Here is a 17,975-nt window from a genome sequence, read left to right on the forward strand (position 1 = left end):
GGCCCTCATTCTTCATAGTATTCAGAATTATCAGAAAACAGTAGGTGGGTCAGTTCAGTCTAGTGGCTTAACACAGGAACTCCGGTCTCAGTCTTAACTTCCACTGAAGCATGCAGCAAAACAGCCATCACCATATCCAGATCTAAACTTCAAATTAGCCAGATGCCAAAAACTTACCTCATGTACAAATGGATTTTTGGTTTCTATACAAAGTTATGTCCAAAGGCCATTTGGGCATACTTCTACTCATTTGTGCTTCTCCTCTTTCTTGCCCAGGTGGAAACAACTGAACTTCTGGCATCAATCTTGTCCTTCTGCATAATTTGAGGCAAGTTATTTCAGCACACACATCCTCTCTGGTCTCTCACCAGAGAGGATGTGTGTACATTCAAGTACATCTAGTTGTACTTGAATGTTGCAGTCCAGAACTAAACAGTCCTAAATATCATCTGTATATCCTTTTATATTCAACTGGTATGCATCCCAATATTCTAAAGTAAGCCTATATATATAAAGGTCTCTCTTTATATTATACTTGAAAGTTTTATGACCAACCCACTTTCTCATGTATAAATGACGTCTCCCTGACCACTGATGATGAATTCTCTTTTCCCCTTACTCATTTTACAAACCTCTCGCTGCTCAAACATCCCAAGCTTTAACGTTTTCTGCTACCAATGCCTTAAACACAGACCTTTATACTGCTCTTGTTCTATACATTGCATTTCACCTGTACTAACTCTGTACAATTCTCATATCACCTGACCTTAGAATACTGTTTTCACATTTGGAGTTATACACTAATGACCTCCATAAAAACTTTTGGTGCTGTCCTCAGAAGTGCATTCTAGACAATCAGTAAATATTTTCATCCCACTTACCTCTGTTTCTACAACATGGGGCATGAAGAGTTCCCCAACTACAACTCGTGGCTCTTCAAATAAAAATTAAATAATAATTAAAAATGAAATATCAACAGGTTCCTTCTATCTTAACTCTAGTCTTTAAGTACCAACTTTTAAATATGGCTCATTGAATAGAATTCATACCTTTAGTAACTTACTAATTAAACTCAGACCAAACTTGAACTAACAATGAACTGCTGTACATATTTTTGTAGCAGGTATGTAACAATAACAAATTTCTTTTCACTATCACCCACACAATTTTCATATATATATATATATATATATTTAAATATAGAATTTTAAATTGCAGCTATTTCTAGTGATTAATTTTTTCCAGTGGGAGGATATTTATATTATAATAGTTGTGATTTTGTACTTTCTTCATTTCAATATTTGAAGGGATATTAACAAGCTACAAACTTATTGTTGATTTAAATGGGCAGTGAAGCATTGAAAGTTTTTCAGTCTTCCTACAAGAATCTCTATATTTACTTTCTGAATATATATTCTTATTTCTTAAGTAATACATAAACCTACACCAAAAACAGGCATTTGTCATTATTAGTATAGTTAAAATTAATTTTCAGTTTTTCTTTTTATTCATGTATTTCTCCCTTAAATAATTTCTTTTGTAGGTTTTGTTTGAAGAAAGAGCCAAACTGTTTCGTTTTGTTGATCGGGAATGGAAAGAACGTGGCGTTGGCATTATGAAATTGCTGTATAATGAGAGTCTAGGAAAAATCCGTCTTCTAATGAGACGTGATCAAGTAAGTCATAGCAGCAATCTTATTTTACTTATTATAAAATACGGGAATTATGCAGTATATAATGACGTAATGATCAGTTAGTATGAGCCTCAGTCACTCACGAGTCTTGGCGATAATGCTCGTATAATGCTGCTACGCAGTTATTCAATACCAAATGTATCATGAAAAATATATTTTAACTTTTTGTATTAATTTTATGAAAATAATTTTATGCTGTTTTTAAGTGTGATACCACAACACATGGATATGTGGTTATATACAGGATGTGATAATGCCATCAACATATAATGTATTATCATCATCAGGTTCTAACATGCCCTTAAGAACCCACAACCTTCCAAGTATCATTGCATTTTATAAACATAATTCTATCATAAGGTGGTTTAACCATTTGCCTATAAGTATACTTTGTGTGTGTAGATTGTATGGTTCTTCTGGCCAGTTTGACTGATTGTGGAACAAAAAATTTTTCTTTGGTGGGGGAGGCTGTCAGCTCCACATTTGACTGGCTAACTCTCTCTCACACACACACACACACACACAGGTAGTTTTTACTTTACGAATTCCCGTTTTATGAATTTTTTGGATTGGAATTTTATTTTAAATTGTGCACGGTGAAGGCAATTTGAGGTGTGTACGGGGAATTATGCAGTATGTAATGACATTGATCAGTTAGAACGAGCCTCAGTCATTCACAAGTCTTCGTGATGTGAGGGTGTTATTCGTAGTGTTCTTCGTTTACACCTGGATTTTTATTTTGTTTTCTTTTTAACTATAACTCTTTTACTTTTCCAGCAATGTCAAAAAGAAGCAACAGTGGAAAACCAGAAAATGAGCAAAAGAAACAAAGAAATGCAATTACGTTAAAGAAAAAATACAAAATTATTACCAGCATCAAGTGGGTAGCACTGTTAAAACTCTTTTTGAGAAATTTTCTCTTGCTGCACAGACCCTTTTGCTGCAAGTAGTGGGTGGTTTGACTGCTATGAAAAGCGAACTGGTTGGCATAACATTAAAGTACAAGGTGAAGCTGCAAGCGCTGATAGTATGGCTGCCAAATCTTATCCAGAAATATTAGAAGAAATTATTATCAACATTTAACCTCCATGGAGTCAGAGACTCATCATACGAAGTACTCAGTATTGCATACCGTGCTTATCCAACCATGTTTTAAACTGATTCAATGTGTCCACATCCACAACACGCACAGGCAATGCATTCCACTCATCAACCACCCTCCTTGCAAAGAACCTGCTTCACACTCCTTTGCTGCTCACACCCTCTTTATACAGTTGCCAGCAATGGGCTCTTGTTCTACTCCCCTCTCCCATTCTATGAAAAATCTCTTCCATGTCTACCTGTAAACAACCCCTGATCAGCTTATGTGTCTCAATCATATCCCCCTCTTCTTCCTATTCATGAGGATCTGCAACTTACATTCTCTCAATCTGTCCTCGTACTCCACATTACAAAGACCACTGACTACCTTTGTGAATCTTTTCTGTACCCTTTCCAACATATCCTCGTCACCATGAAATCCCAGCAACCAAATCTGTGCACAATAATCCATATGAAGTCTGATTAAGGCCTTATACAATGGAATCATAACCTCTCTATTTCTGCATGTCAGGGTTCTCTGCATCATTGCAATTATTCAATGTGATATTTTCACAACTTGTGCAATGTGGCCCCTAAATTTCAGGTCCTTGTCCACCATCAATCCTAGATCTCTCATCTCCTCTACTTCTGTTAAAGTTTCCCCACCAAGTGTATACAGTGGAACCTGGTTGTCAAACATAATTCGTTCCTAAAGGCTGTTCGGAATCTGATTCATTCGAAAACCAAAACCATTTTCCCATAAGAATTAATGTAAAATGGATTAATCCGTTCCCGAACCTTAGATGATTGTTTATTTAAACCTTTACAACAGTACTTCATGCATAAGATCATATACAAACATAATGAAAATGCATAACATCTTACATAAAAAGGATAAACACAATAAATAGATAAAATATAGACGAAAATCTTACTCACTGGAAGGAGGTGAGTAAGGGGAGTCCCCTTCCATAAAAACATCAGGTTACTGTCCTTCTGTTTTTTTTTCCCTCTTTCTCTTTTCTGTCTCTTGGCACCACTCGACTCTGCTTGAGACACACTGGGCCTCTGTTTCATTAAAATGTGTCCAGTGAGATTTGTTTTTTCCTGTGTTTTAAAACATTTCTGAAGTGAGACATGGCACGAGAGTTCTGTCACCTGGTTTTCATTGCGATTCTCAAAAAGTGAAAAAAGTGCATAGGAGAGTGTTGAAAATGATATCAAGATTGTGGAATACTGATTATGAAGACAGACTGAGAATTTGTATACTGCAGACACTAGCAAACCAGAGAAAGAGAGGTGATATGAGTGAGAGTTACAAACTTCTGAAAGGGTTACACAGAATTTTAGTAGATGGAATTTTTCATATCATGGAGTGTGGGGAAGGATGTGAGGTTATCCATGGAAATGGAGAACGAATGCAGTCGAGAAGGGGGGGGGGTAGGGCTATATTTTCCTCTAATAGAGTGGTGCATCATTGGAATGGATTGCCATTGGTGGTTTTGTGTGCAAGTAGTGGGAATTAATTCAAGAACAAGTATGCAAGCTGGTGCGAATAGTATGGCCTACGTCGATGAGTTCCCAACTCCTGGAGGTCTCTCTTAATCCTTCGAAATTATCAAATATTCTTTCAAAAATGATATTTGAAATAAGAGAAATACTGCACAGTCCTTTGAGCACTATTGTTTTTGTTTTTACACACACACACACACAGTAAGTTCCTGTCTTTATGAATTAATTGGAGAAGAAATCCAAAAATAGTTGCAAGGTCGTGAGCACTTAAGTGCCTGTTAGAATCGCTGATGAATGAATGAATGAAAAGTTTATTGTGAACCGTCCTGGTGAGGGTTCATAAATCGGGAATTTGTAAAGTAGGAGTTTATTTGCCTTAGAAATAATGCTATAAGCGAGAGTTATGTTCTAAAGAAGGAATATATAAAATATAATATGAATATTAAGTGATAAGAAAAGACTTTACTGGCCAAAGTTTTACATATTTAAAATATAACATAACAAAAATTTTATATTAAAAAAGATTCTTTGAAAAAAAAAAAACATCATTTGTATATCACTGGATGAATACTGTGTATACTGCATAAGAGTATACTCCTATATTAGGAAGTATACTGTATACTTCCTAACATAGGAGATATTAGGAAGCTTCAGTGCATTTTTTTTTTCAAATAAGGCCTCCAGTGTCATCTGATTCGTTGACTATCACTTCTTTTTGTTTAAAATAGCTCGATAGCAAGCAGAAGCATTATTCATTTCACAAGAAAATTTACTAAATCGTTCAACATCTGAATCTTGTGATTCAAAGATTGCTTGAGCTTTTTTGAGAGGTTTAAATGCTACTTCTAAGCCTTTTATAGTGAAAAACCAAGTTGGAGCTTCATATTCTTATTCATATCTTCTTTGTCTTTTTCTTCTTTGGTTCTTTCTTGTTCCTGTAATTCAAGGAGATCATTGGGTGAGAGTTCCATAGTTTGAGATTGAAACAGCTCATTAACATTATCTTCTGAAACTTCCATTTGCAACTGGTTACCCATACCTAAAGATAACTTGAGTTATAGAATTCACAATCTTTGTTGGATCTTCAAAGCCTTCGAAATTATCATTAAACTGAGGATAAAGTTTATGCCACACTCCTTTCATAGTTTTTTTTTTGGAAACTTTATGCCAGACCCTCTGGATTACCTGAATTTCGTCTGAAAGTGAATCTCTTCCTCTTTGATGGAAACTTTTCCATCAAAGAGGAAGAGATTTTATCAGTTGCTTCTTTTAACATTTCAAAAGCCTCTTTGAGATAATGTGTTTTAAACATCGCAATCTCTCCCTGATCCACTGGTTGTAAAGAGAAGTTGTATTTGGAGGTAAAAAGACTATTTTTACATTAGGGTAAATGTAAGCTACTGATGAGGGATGGCTAGGTGCATTGTCTATTATCAGAAACACTTAAATGAAATTTGTTTTTTTTTATCCCAATAAAGTTTCACTTTGAGCCTCTGTAGCTCAGTCAGTATAGACGAAGCCCTTTGGTTGGAAAGACCCGGGTTTGATTCCCATCAGTGACTTAAGGAACTTGTATCTGGTCTCTTTCAACTAAAGGTGAGTTAGCCTGTCTCATATGAAGGTGGGGGGGGTTCACCCAGAAACTCTGGTTTTTCGTCCCCCAGAACAGGCCTGATGAACATAGGACACACCAGTAGGCACAAGGCTAACCATCTTATCCTTCAGTTCTGGTTAAGAAATTCAAAAATAGTTGCAAGGTCGTGAACACTTAAGTGCCTGTTAGAATCGCTGATGAATGAATGAATGAAAAGTTTCACTTTGAGAACAAAGTGATGCATAATTCAATCTTTGGATAGGGAACCCGTGAGACAAGCCTTCTTATTTACCTCCATATTACTGGAAGAGTATCTTTTTTCTTGGATTTTCTGATTGATGAACAAATAAGGGTTTTAACTTGCAATCACCAGCAGCATTTCCTCCTAATAGTGAAGTGATGCGATCTTTTGATGCTTTAAAACCTGGCATTGAGGATTCTTCTTTTGCAATGTTCTTGCAGGCATCTGCTTCCAAAAAAGCCCCACCTCATCGATGTTAAAAATCTGACGAGTAATTTCCTTCTTTAATTAGAAGAGGATAGCTTAATTGTGAGTGAGCAGGAGGTATTTGAGGAAATAAATAACCTTGATGTTAATAAGGTGATAGGATTTGATGACACATTGCCACGCATCTTAAGAGAATGTTCCAGGCAACTGGCAGTAGCATTGGCATTCCTGTTTAATAACAATTTTGCATCAGCACAGGTTTCAAGGCAGTGGAAGGAGGGTAAAATTGTTCCACTGCATAAAGGTGGTGATAAGGCTGTAGCTTCAAATTATAGGCCGGTCTGTATATCTGGAGTTGTGGTGAAGGTCCCGGAGAGATTGGTGAGAAGTAGGATACAGAAATGGGTTGATAGCAGCAGTATTCTCTGTGGTTATCAGCATGGGTTTGTTAAGGGGAGATGATGTTTCACAAACTTGCTTATGCACTATAACAAGGTGACAAATACCTTGGACAGAGGAGATGCATATACAGTGGTGTACTGGGATTTTACAAAGGCTTTTGATAGACTGCCACATAACAAGCTCTTGAATAAATTGAAACAGATGGGATTGGATAACAGACTTCTGTGTTGGATCAGTGACTGGCTATCAGATAGTTGTATATGGGGATGAAGTATCTCGAAAGAGAAAGGTCACCAGTGGTGTGCCGCAGGGGTCAGTTTTGGGGCTATGGTTGTTCAATTTGTATGTTAATGATATTGGGTCGGGTTTAACTAGTGATATTCAGCTGTTTGCGGATGATGCAAAACTGGGGAGAGCAATGCACAGTCAGGCTGATGTTAATGCCTTACAAGAGGACTTGAATAGATTGCATGAATGGGCAGGTAAGTGGAACTGTCAGTTCAATGTTGCCAAGTGTAAGGTTTTGAGATTGGGTAAGCAACAATGGGATGCAAAGTACAGTGGAACGTTGGTTGTCGAATGCCTCTTTTCTCAAACAATTCGGTGTCTGAACATATTTTCCGAACAAAAAAAAGCTTCAGTTCCCGAACAGGCAAACAGCAACCACATGCTGAGCTGTAAGGCAGGAAAGCGTCAGTTTCGCAGCAGCCTTCGTTCAGTGCAGACACTTGCTCGAATTTGCAGTGCGTTTTCTTGATTTTCTTTGTGTTTTTTTTTTTTTTTTTCATAAATTATTATTAGTTAAGCTACCATGGGGCCGGAGTAGAATAGTGATATCAACAAAGCGAAAAGAAAAGTTGTTAGAACCATGATAGAGATGAAAAAAGAAATCATATCCAAACATGAAAATGGTGTTCGTGTCTTGAATCTTGCTCTGCAGTTCAGTATGGCGAAATCAACAATATGTACAATACTCAAAAATAAAGAGGTGATCAAGAGAGCTGATGTTGCTAGAGGAGTGAAAGTTCTTACTAAACAAAGATCGCAGATTGAAAAAGTGGAAAAATTGTTGCTGATTTGGATAAACGAGAAACAGCTGGTGATAGTGTTTCTGAGGCTATAATTTGTGAAAAAGAGAGGCGATTACATGATGACTTAAAAAAAGAAAAACCCTGGTTACGAGTGCTGATACTGATGTGTCAAAGTTAGTAGAGGTTGGTTCGAGAAATTTAAGAGGAGAAGCGGCATGCATAGGCATACGCAGCCTATGTATGCCTATGTGGTTAGGCATGGGGAGGCTACGAGTTCGAACCAAGAAGCTGCTGAGAAATATATGCAAGAATTTAGTGACTGTGTAAAGGCTGAGGGTTTTCTTACCCAACAAGTATTCAATTGTGATGAAACTAGCCTATTTTGGAAAAAATTGCCAAAGAGGACCTACATCACTCGAGGAAAAAGCATTGCCAGGACACAAGCCAATGAAGGACAGACTGACTCTTTTGCTATGTGGAAATGCAAGTGGGGACTTCAAAGGTCAAGCCATTGCTTGTGTACCACTCTGAGAATCCGAGTGTTTAAGAAAAATAACGTGATGAAAAGTAAATTGCCTGTTATGTGGAGGGCTAATAGTAGGGCTTGGGTAACCAGGCAATTGTTTATTGAGTGGATCCATGAAGTATTTGCCCCAAGTGTGAGAAAATACCTTCAAGAAAAAAAATTGCCAATTAGATGCCTTCCTGTGATGTACAATGCTCCTGCTCACCCTCCAGGCTTGGAGGACGAGTTAGTGGAGGAGTCTGATTTTATCACAGTGAAGTTACTGACCCCTAACACAACTTCTCTAATTCAGCCCATGGACCAGCAGGTCATTTCGAACTTTAAGAAACTCTACACCAATGCACTGTTTCAAAGGTGTTTCAAAGTGACCTCTGACACAGAATTAACACTCAGAGAATTCTGGAAAAATCACTTCAACATCCACCATTGCTTAAGTATCCTTGACAAAGCCTGGGCGCAACTGACTTACAGGACGATGAACTTGGCCTGGAGGAAATTGTGGCCAGACTGTGTATCAGACAGAGACATTGAGGCTGAGCATGTTGCTCTTGTCAATGATATTCTGTCTCTGGGCAAAAAGCATGGGCTTGGAAGTTGACAATGCTGATGTGGAGGAGTTAGTGGAGGATCACAGGAATGAGCTCACCACGGAAGAACTGGAACACCTTCAGAAGGAGCAGCAAAGCCTTGTAAAGAGGCAAAATGACCTTTATCTTTACATGTAAAGGTTCATTTCAGCATTGCTATTCTCTGAATTGTATTTGCAATCTTTGCTATATGACTCTTTAACTTAGACTTCCTGTCTACTAAAATTCCAAGATCCCTAGCCTCTTCAGTTTCTTCTAGCATAATCTCACCAATATAATACGACATTAGATATCTAATCACACAAAAGTGCATGACCCACTTACATTTATTAACATTGAAATGACATCCATTTTCCCATGCCTACAATTCCAGCCTATTCAAATCATTCTGCTAGTACTGCATATCAGCAGCATTCCTGATAACCCTACTTGTCCTTGCATTAACAACAAATAGCTGTATGTTGCCTGTCAAATACCTCTGAACATCATTAACATACAGATTGAATAATAGTGGACCAAGGACTGATCCTTGTGGTACAAATTCTTTCTTGATCTTCGACTTCTAAATGAAATCTATCTTCTTGCCAATTCAGTGCCTTCAAGAAACTATACAGAGAGAGCAGTGTAATCATCACTAGTTCTGATAATGGGAGTGCTACCATTATTTTTAATACCAGTGAATACAACAGAAAAATGGGCATCATTCTCAGATACCACTTCACTTACAGACCTATAGATTATGATCCTACCAAATCTCAGATCAAAAAGTTGAAAAGTCTGCTCAAAAACGTTTCTTCCTGGCCTCCTGAAATCACAATTGACTCCCCCCACACAGACACTCTAGATATACGGATTACCAAAGATACATAAACGTAATTTCTCTGAGTATTTAATGTTAAGTGATAACAGATATTTTAGTTAGCTTTGATATTGCCTTACTGTTCACTAGTATTTAATTGATACCTTATCACTTATATTAAAAAAAAAAAAAGGTTTTCCTCCTTAAATTACTTATCTCTTTTCCTTTGCTAGTCATTCTGGATATTTCTCATGGAAGCACAACATTTATAAAGAGATAGTGGGTACCTCTATGCCCCAGGAATTTTTTTATGGAATATTTTGAAAAAACAAACTTTTGATTCCACCCTTCTCATACCTTCTATCTGGTTAAGGTATATTGATGATATGTTCTATATTTGGCTTCATGGCCCAGACACATTAGATTCTTTCCTCTGTCACTCACCTCAATAATATTCACTGTAGAACCCAGTTTACCATGGAAAAAACGAATAATAGTTTAGCATTTCTAGACACGTTGGTAATATACTTACCGAATGGTAACCTTTTTCAGTATACATCAAACCCACCCCACACAGGCCGATACATTCACAGACTTTCCCATTACCTCCTTCCCCTTCCCTCCCAAAAATATGGTTTCATTAAAATGCTAACCAATAGAGCCTATAATTTTTGTTCCAGTGAGTCCTCTCTTACAGCTGAACTTAATTATCTACACCACACTTATCTAATGGCTGCAGTTTCCATAGTATCAGAAAAATAACCAATCCTTTCCCCCAATGCTCAACCTTCTCTTCAGAAAGATTTTGATGTTACTATCATCATTCTGTATACCCAAGGCTATTCAGAAAAAATACCCAGAATATCAAAGAAATATGTCTGCAGTTTTTAATCCTCAATGAAAGCTTGCTACTCTCGTATGTTCTAGTAAAGATCATCCCAATTCTTTCTTTCTGTGCCTTTATATGTGGTTTCACTGACCAAAGGTAATTATAAACCTATAGTACCTTTTGTACTGTCGACTAAGGACTTTTTTGCCATTTTTATCAATTATATATATATATATATATATATATATATATATATACAGGGTGTTCGGGATAAATTTGACAGTTTCGTAAGGAAAAAGAAAATCTTCTTTGTATCTATTAAATTTAATGAATTGACAAAAAACATTACAGGCAGAGTTAATTACAATACTATCAACAAGATTTACTCAAAATAACCACCATTAGCATCGATCACAGCTTCAATCCTGCCGCGGAACCTCGAACAAGCTGATGCTACAGTCTCCCTGGGAAGGGCCGCAAAAACTGTTTTAATTTTATCCATTAACTGGGCTTTTGTATTACTGGAAGTGCGATTGGTGTCTTTTTCAACTGCGCCCCATACAAAATAATCCATGGGGTTAAGGTCTGGGGAGTTTGGAGGCCAAACATTTGGACTGGTGAAGTCGTAGAAATTTTCAGACAACCATTTTTGACTTTTCCCAGAGGTGTGGCAAGGGGCCGAATCCTGCTGCCATACATACGGCCTACCATTGGCTACCCTTGTTATCCAGGGCTTGACTACAGTGTTTAGCAACTCCACGTAGCCATCTGAAGTCAACCTGAGGCCCTCTTGGAAAAAATGCGGAGGCATCACATTGCCTTCAGAGGAATTCTGCTGTACGAACGCAATCAGATCGTCTGCTAGGGATCTTTCTTCTTGCTACATCCTCGTAGTCACCATTGCAAGTCTCTAGTTCATGCCTGATTGTTTTTACTGTATTCAGGGAGCATTGGGCAGCAGTCGAAATATCCTTATTTTGATGGCCGGCACGAATCATCATGATACAAGTTATTCTCTTCCATGATTCAGGTGGGTTCCAGCTATCCATCCTTTCTGACATCTTGTATATGAATGAAGAAGGGTCCAACCTTTTAAATGAAGTGAAGTGTGTGTTAATACATGTAACTTACGGAAAAATATAATTAATTATAAATATGTCAAATTTATCCCGAACACCCTGTATATATATATATATATTACATTTTCCAGAAACTCTGCTTTAGAGACCAAACATAGAACTTTTTCACACCACTTCAGGCTTTGAACAAGTGTTATCACACTGGGCTAGGAAATTCACCTCTCACCTAAAAACCGGGAGTATATAAAGTTCCCTGTTCTTGCAAGTTGGCCTACAATAGACAGACAGGAATGCTTGGTTCCTGTCTGTCTTCAATGCTCCATTGAAGTAAATTTAGAAGATGAAGGCTATTTTTCAAATTTGCAGCTGCTCTCATAAAATCAGCATAATCTAAATAAATATGGTTGCATTAAATTTGCCAAAATATGGGAAACTAATACTTTGAGATCCCAGTTTACATCTTAGATTACCAACGGATACCCACAAAGCACCTTCTTAGGATTCTAGTCTTTCATCCACGTGTTTCACTTAATTTTGTGTTGTGTGTGTGTGTGTGTGTGTGTGTGTGTGTGTGTGTGTGTTACAAGTCTGATTATTGTAATCCATGACGATGTCTCAGTGACTGAGATGAAATATTGGAAGAATTGAATAACATTTTTAATCCTATCTTAATGCTGTTTCATTCCATTAAGCCTCTAAAATAAGTTTTTTCCTTAACACATTTATTATGATTATTCAAAGTGTTTGCTGTGGAAACAGGGAGGGGATTTGGTTCAAGATTCAACTCATCAGCCCAGTAGTCGTATGTATACACTAAAGCCAGAAGCATCAGGAATAAAGGAGTTAAAATTGGAAGATGTGGTGAAACCAGAAATCTCAGGCATTTCTGAGACCTGGCTACAATAACAATAATCAGTTATTATCAATAATTTTGATAATAACTGTCTTCCGTGGTGGATGATGGTATGAAGATGGATGGATATATCTAAAGGAAGCTTTTCTATAAACAGAAAATTGAATTCTGCCTGTACAAGTGTGAATTATTAAAGTATCTAAAAAGAGACGATTCTTGTTATCTTCAGTGGTGAACTTGATATGGCAGTAAGTGGAGTGATTCTTTCTGTTAGTGGGAACGAACTTTGACATTATCATCCATAAAGAGTTGATTTTCAGATGTCCATTAAATAATCATCCAAGCTGGTGGGATAGGACTAGTTATGGCTGCTCCTTTAAATTACTTGCACAACTTATATTCTGCCACATAAAATAGCATTTTTTTTTTTTTTACATTTTGTACCTTGGGTGTGCCAAGGATATTTTTTTATATTTTGAATTTATTTTTTATATAGTCTGGAAACCCTGCTCTAGAGACCAAACGTAGAACTTTTTCAAGTCACTTTAGATCTCCAATAAGCAGGGAAGTGGTCTCACACCAGGTAATGAAATTCATCTTCCACCCCAAATTGATAGTGAATTTAAACAAATTAACAATATCCTCAGGAAATCAGCTTGTAAGAACTGAAGAGTTTTGTGAAATGGTATTGGTGACTACATCAGAGCAAACTGGCTGAGGAAGGCGGAATCAGACTGTGAAAAGATGTCAGCAGAACAGGTCAAAGGAAATCTGAAAATTTTTTTATTGTTCTGTAGCAAGTAAAAAGAATGAATGACATGGAAGAGTAGCCTTAGTGAATGCAGATGGCAGAAGAATGTATGATCTAAGAAATAGTTGAGATGTTAAGTGATCAATTTAGTGAGGTATATATTTGAGGCAGATCCATTGGTTCTCTGGATGTCAGAGGAGTACTCAATGAAAGAATAGAGATAGATGAGTTAGAACTATTAAAGCTGCTGTCAGAACTCGACTCATATACAGTAGTTGGTCGAGATGGGCACTGGTGCTGAACAAATGTGTAAAAGGAGTAGCACTGTGCAAAAAGAATGTATAATTCTATTATACATTCTTTTTGCACATAGATCTTTCTCTCTTCAACATTGCCATACTTGCATGAAAATACAGAAGTACACAATAAATGTAAATCAACTATCAGCAAATCCAATTCATGAAAGCCACTATCAGAAAATTTGTCTCTTGTCCAAACAGTAGCCTTGCCTTCTGGTTCCTCACAAAAGCCATTGGATAACCACTTCTGCATCGGATGGAGAAAGGTAGGAGTTTACCTGCACTCCCACCTTTCTCCCATCCAGATGGCACTACTGTTTCAGCACACAAAGAAAAGCCGACCTCCTTACATCATTCTTCTCCTCTAACTATTGCATAGATCAGTGCTTCCCAAACTGTGGGCCGCAGCCCCCTTGGGAGCCGTAGGTTTTGTTGAGGGGGACCGTGAAATAATGAAAACAAATTGAAAATCTTTTAAGACAGTGAAATAATGAAAACAAATTGAAAATCTTTTAAGACAGTAGATTTTTTATCTTAAAAGAAACGTATTTAATTTTTATTATTTATTATTTCTTTTTTGTTATTTTTAATATTTTAATGGAAAAAAAATCACACATTGGTGCCAGTTCACAAATTTTGCTTCCTGCGTATTTTGGCACTTAATGAATATTAGTAAATATATACTTCTTCATATAAGTTTCATTTCAAAGCAGAAATCTAAGAATTGCAGTTTCAAATATTTCATCTGATATTGGTGTAGCAGTATTGAAACACTTCTCCATCACATTAAATTGTTATTAAACTTCTTTTATGTTTTTAATTCTTTCTTTATTACTAATCGTTTTATGTTTCATGTGCTTGTACTGCAAATGTACAATAACAATATATCTATATACATAAAAATATGAGATAATGTTAAATGTGTATGTAAGATGCTAAAAATGTAATATTTGCATTTGATTTTTTGCAATATTCACTGTGTATGTTTTGTATTGAATATAAATACAATAAATATTATAATGATATATGTGTATATTACGATTTTTTTTCGAGGGGGGCCATGAAATATTTTAATTTTTCCAAAGTGGGCCCTGATATCCAGAAGTATGGGAAGCACTGGCATAGATGACAAAGGTAAATCACCTCTTTCCATACAGCAGCTGAGCACCATATGGCTTTTTGGGAGAAAGTCATAACCTGAACACTACAAAGTTGTCTGGTCCACATGGCATCTCTACTATTGTATGCAAATGTCGTGCTTGAGCTAACAACTGCCCTCTATCGTCTCTTCAGTCTTCTATACTCAGCTGGTACCTATCACATCTCATGGAAACTAACATATCCAACTCATTTCAAAAAAGGGAGACAAAAGCCTACCGACCAATTGCCATCACCTCAGTCCTCTCCAAATAATGGAGAAAGTTATCAACGGTCAACTTTTTCACTACCTAGAACCTCCTAGTTAATCAGCCATCACCAGTATGGATTCTGCCATTCTAGATCCATGGCTGATATCTTAGCATACACCACACCACTGGCATGGGAAAGTTCGGAGAAATGTGTGCTGTTATTGCCCTTCACATTTCCAAGGCTTTCGATCGTTTTTGGCATCAAGGCCTACTTTGCAAACTGTCATCCTTCAGTCTACCTGTCACCCACTGTAACTGGATAGCTAGTTTTTTCTCTGGTTATTCATTGAGTAACATAGTGGATGGCACCCTCTCTCTCTCTTTGAGCTTTTCCACCAATGTAGGAGTAGCTCAGGGCTTCATTCTCTCACATACCCTCTTACTCTTATATGCGAGGCCCAACACACACAAAAAAAAAAAAAAAGAAAAAAAAAGAGACTAACCCTATAGCTTTGGAATGGAGAGTGGGAGGGGAGAGGCAAAGGCATGGTTACAAAGCATGTTCTAATCTGTCACCATGAGATAAGTCTCAACTCCATCGCTTTACTCAGTACAGGTGGACACATGTTCATATATAAACGTTTTCTTACCCACGGTCAGAAAATGTTGGAGTACAAGAGTGAACAGCGAGTTAACATCAAGTTTCTTGTGAAACTGAAGAAATCCGTGACAGAAACTTTTCAATTATTGACTCAGGCTTATGGTGAAGAGTGCATGTCTCATGCACATGTTTTTGAATGACACAAATGATTTTCGGAAGGCAGAGAAAGCGTGAAAGATGATGTGATTGCCCAGGCTGTCCACTCACAGCAGTTACTGATACAACATTAAAAAAGTGTGAGATGTGATTCAAAAAGACAGAAGTTTGGGTGTTCAAGCTGTAGCTGAGACAGTTCATTGCCATAGGAAAGTATTTGATGCATTTTAACAGAATTGAACATGAAAATGGTTTGTGCAAAAATGGTTCCAGAAATGTTCTTAGATGAACAAAAAGAATGTTGCAAGCAGCTGTGTTTGGACCTTTTGCAATGCATTAAGGATGAACCAGATTTGTTGAATTCAGTAATTACTTGTGATGAAACTTGGATATTTACGTATAATCCAGAAACCAAGCGACAATCAATGCAGTAGAAGTCAGCAACATCTTCAAGACCAAAAAAAAGCTTGCATGAGATGTTCGAAGTTCAAGGCTTTGTTGATTGCTTTCTTCGTTATCCAGGTATTGTAATGGCAGAGTGGGTTCCCAGCAGCCAAATGGTAAATCAGCAGTATTACCTTGAAGTCTTGATGAAATCGCATGAACGTGTGAGAAGGAAATGACCAGATTTTGCACCAAGACAGTGCACCAGTCCACATCGCTTTGTCTGTGAAGCAATTGTTAGCTAATCACAACATCACTATACTTGAGCATCCACCCTATTCACCAGACCTGGTTCCCTGTGACTTCTACCTCTTTTCAAAGGAACCCATTTTTTGTTGGCAGAAGATGTGAAAGCAAAAACGACAGAGATCCTCAACAGCCTTTCAGAAAATGATCTGTAGATTTGCTTTGAACGTTGGAAAACCCCTTATATCAACTCATAAGGGAACTATAAGTTAAGGGGATAAAAATCCCTTATTGTTTTTCAGCCAGTAAGCGAAACTAAGATCGAAAACTACGATCTGTAACGTTTCATGCCAACGAACTGTCAGCGTATCCAAGCGAAAGTGACCACTTGGTAGTGCCACACCACGGCAACTCGTTGCAAAGGTGGAGCAAGCTCCCTCACTGTTCTTGATATTTTCTCATAATGTAAAACACACAGCTCTTAAGAGATGTAGTACTGTTTTACATTATGAGGAGAGGTCACTACCCAGACCGGTTTCAACCTTTTTTGAGGTGTCATCAGTGAGTAGCTAGACCTAGAATATCAGAGTTTAAGTGAAGAAAACTTACATACTTTTGCTATACGATTGCCCGAAAGGTGTGTCACTATATTATATTATAACATAGTATAACTAAGATGAAAAGCCAAACGGCTATTTTTTTCTGGTGAGGTTGATATAAGTTAAGGGGATAAAAATCCCTTATTTTTTTCAGCCAGTAAGCGAAACTAAGATCGAAAACTACGATCTGTAACGTTTCATGCCGATGAACTGTCAGCGTATCCAAGCGAAAGCCGTGGTGTGGCACTACCAAGTGGTCACTTACGCTTGGATACGCTGACAGTTCGTCGGCATGAAACGTTACAGATCATAGTTTTCGATCTTAGTTTCGCTTACTGGCTGAAAAACAATAAGGGATTTTTATCCCCTTAACTTATATCAACCTCGCCAGAAAAAAATAGCCGTTTAGCTTTTCATCTTAGTTATACTATGTTATAATATAATATAGTGACACACCTTTCGGGCAATCGTATAGCAAAATTATGTAAGTTTTCTTCACTTAAACTCTGATATTCTAGGTCTAGCTACTCACTGATGAGACCTCAAAAAAGATTGAAACCGGTCTGGGTAGTGACCTCTCCTCATAATGTAAAACAGTACTACATCTCTTAAGAGCTGTGTGTTTTACATTATGAGAAAATATCAAGAACAGTGATGGAGCTTGCTCCACCTTTGCAATGAGTTGCCGTGGTGTGGCACTACCAATTGGTCACTTTCGCTTGGATACGCTGACAGTTCGTCGGCATGAAACGTTACAGATCGTAGTTTTCGATCTTAGTTTCGCTTACTGGCTGAAAAACAATAAGGGATTTTTATCCCCTTAACTTATATCAACCTCGCCAGAAAAAAATAGCCGTTTGGCTTTTCATCATAAGGGAACTATTTTGAAGGAGATCAAAGTAGATGTTCTCAATTTGTTAAATAAAAAGAGATATACAGGCACAGTCTCATTTTTTCTGTGTCAGACCTCGTATAAATGACCTACTCTCAATCATTACAAATCCTATGCATAACTTTGCTGATGATAGCAATCTCCACTCATTCTACTCCTTTGGCAAACATATAGTTTCCAAACATTCCTCACATCAAAATCTTCTGTAACCTTTACACACTGATCTCCACACCATCTTTCAGTTGGGCAAGGATAACCAGGTCAC

General features: G+C 37.3%; 1 protein-coding gene across 1 annotated transcript in view; it reads left to right on the plus strand.

The window, feature by feature from the left end:
• LOC150102901 (E3 SUMO-protein ligase RanBP2-like) overlaps positions 1-17,975 on the plus strand; it is a 673,019-nt gene that overhangs the window by 349,729 nt on the left and 305,315 nt on the right. The window contains exon 21 of the mRNA XM_090397978.1: positions 1,544-1,675. Coding sequence (XP_090254104.1) covers positions 1,544-1,675 — 132 coding nt within the window. The remainder of the gene's footprint in view (positions 1-1,543; positions 1,676-17,975) is intronic.

The sequence above is a fragment of the Typopeltis vanoorti genome, chromosome 9 (assembly GCF_054136105.1).
Source record: "Typopeltis vanoorti isolate ZY-2024b chromosome 9, IOZ_Tvanoo_1.0, whole genome shotgun sequence".
Classification (NCBI taxonomy): Eukaryota; Metazoa; Arthropoda; class Arachnida; order Uropygi; family Thelyphonidae; genus Typopeltis; species Typopeltis vanoorti.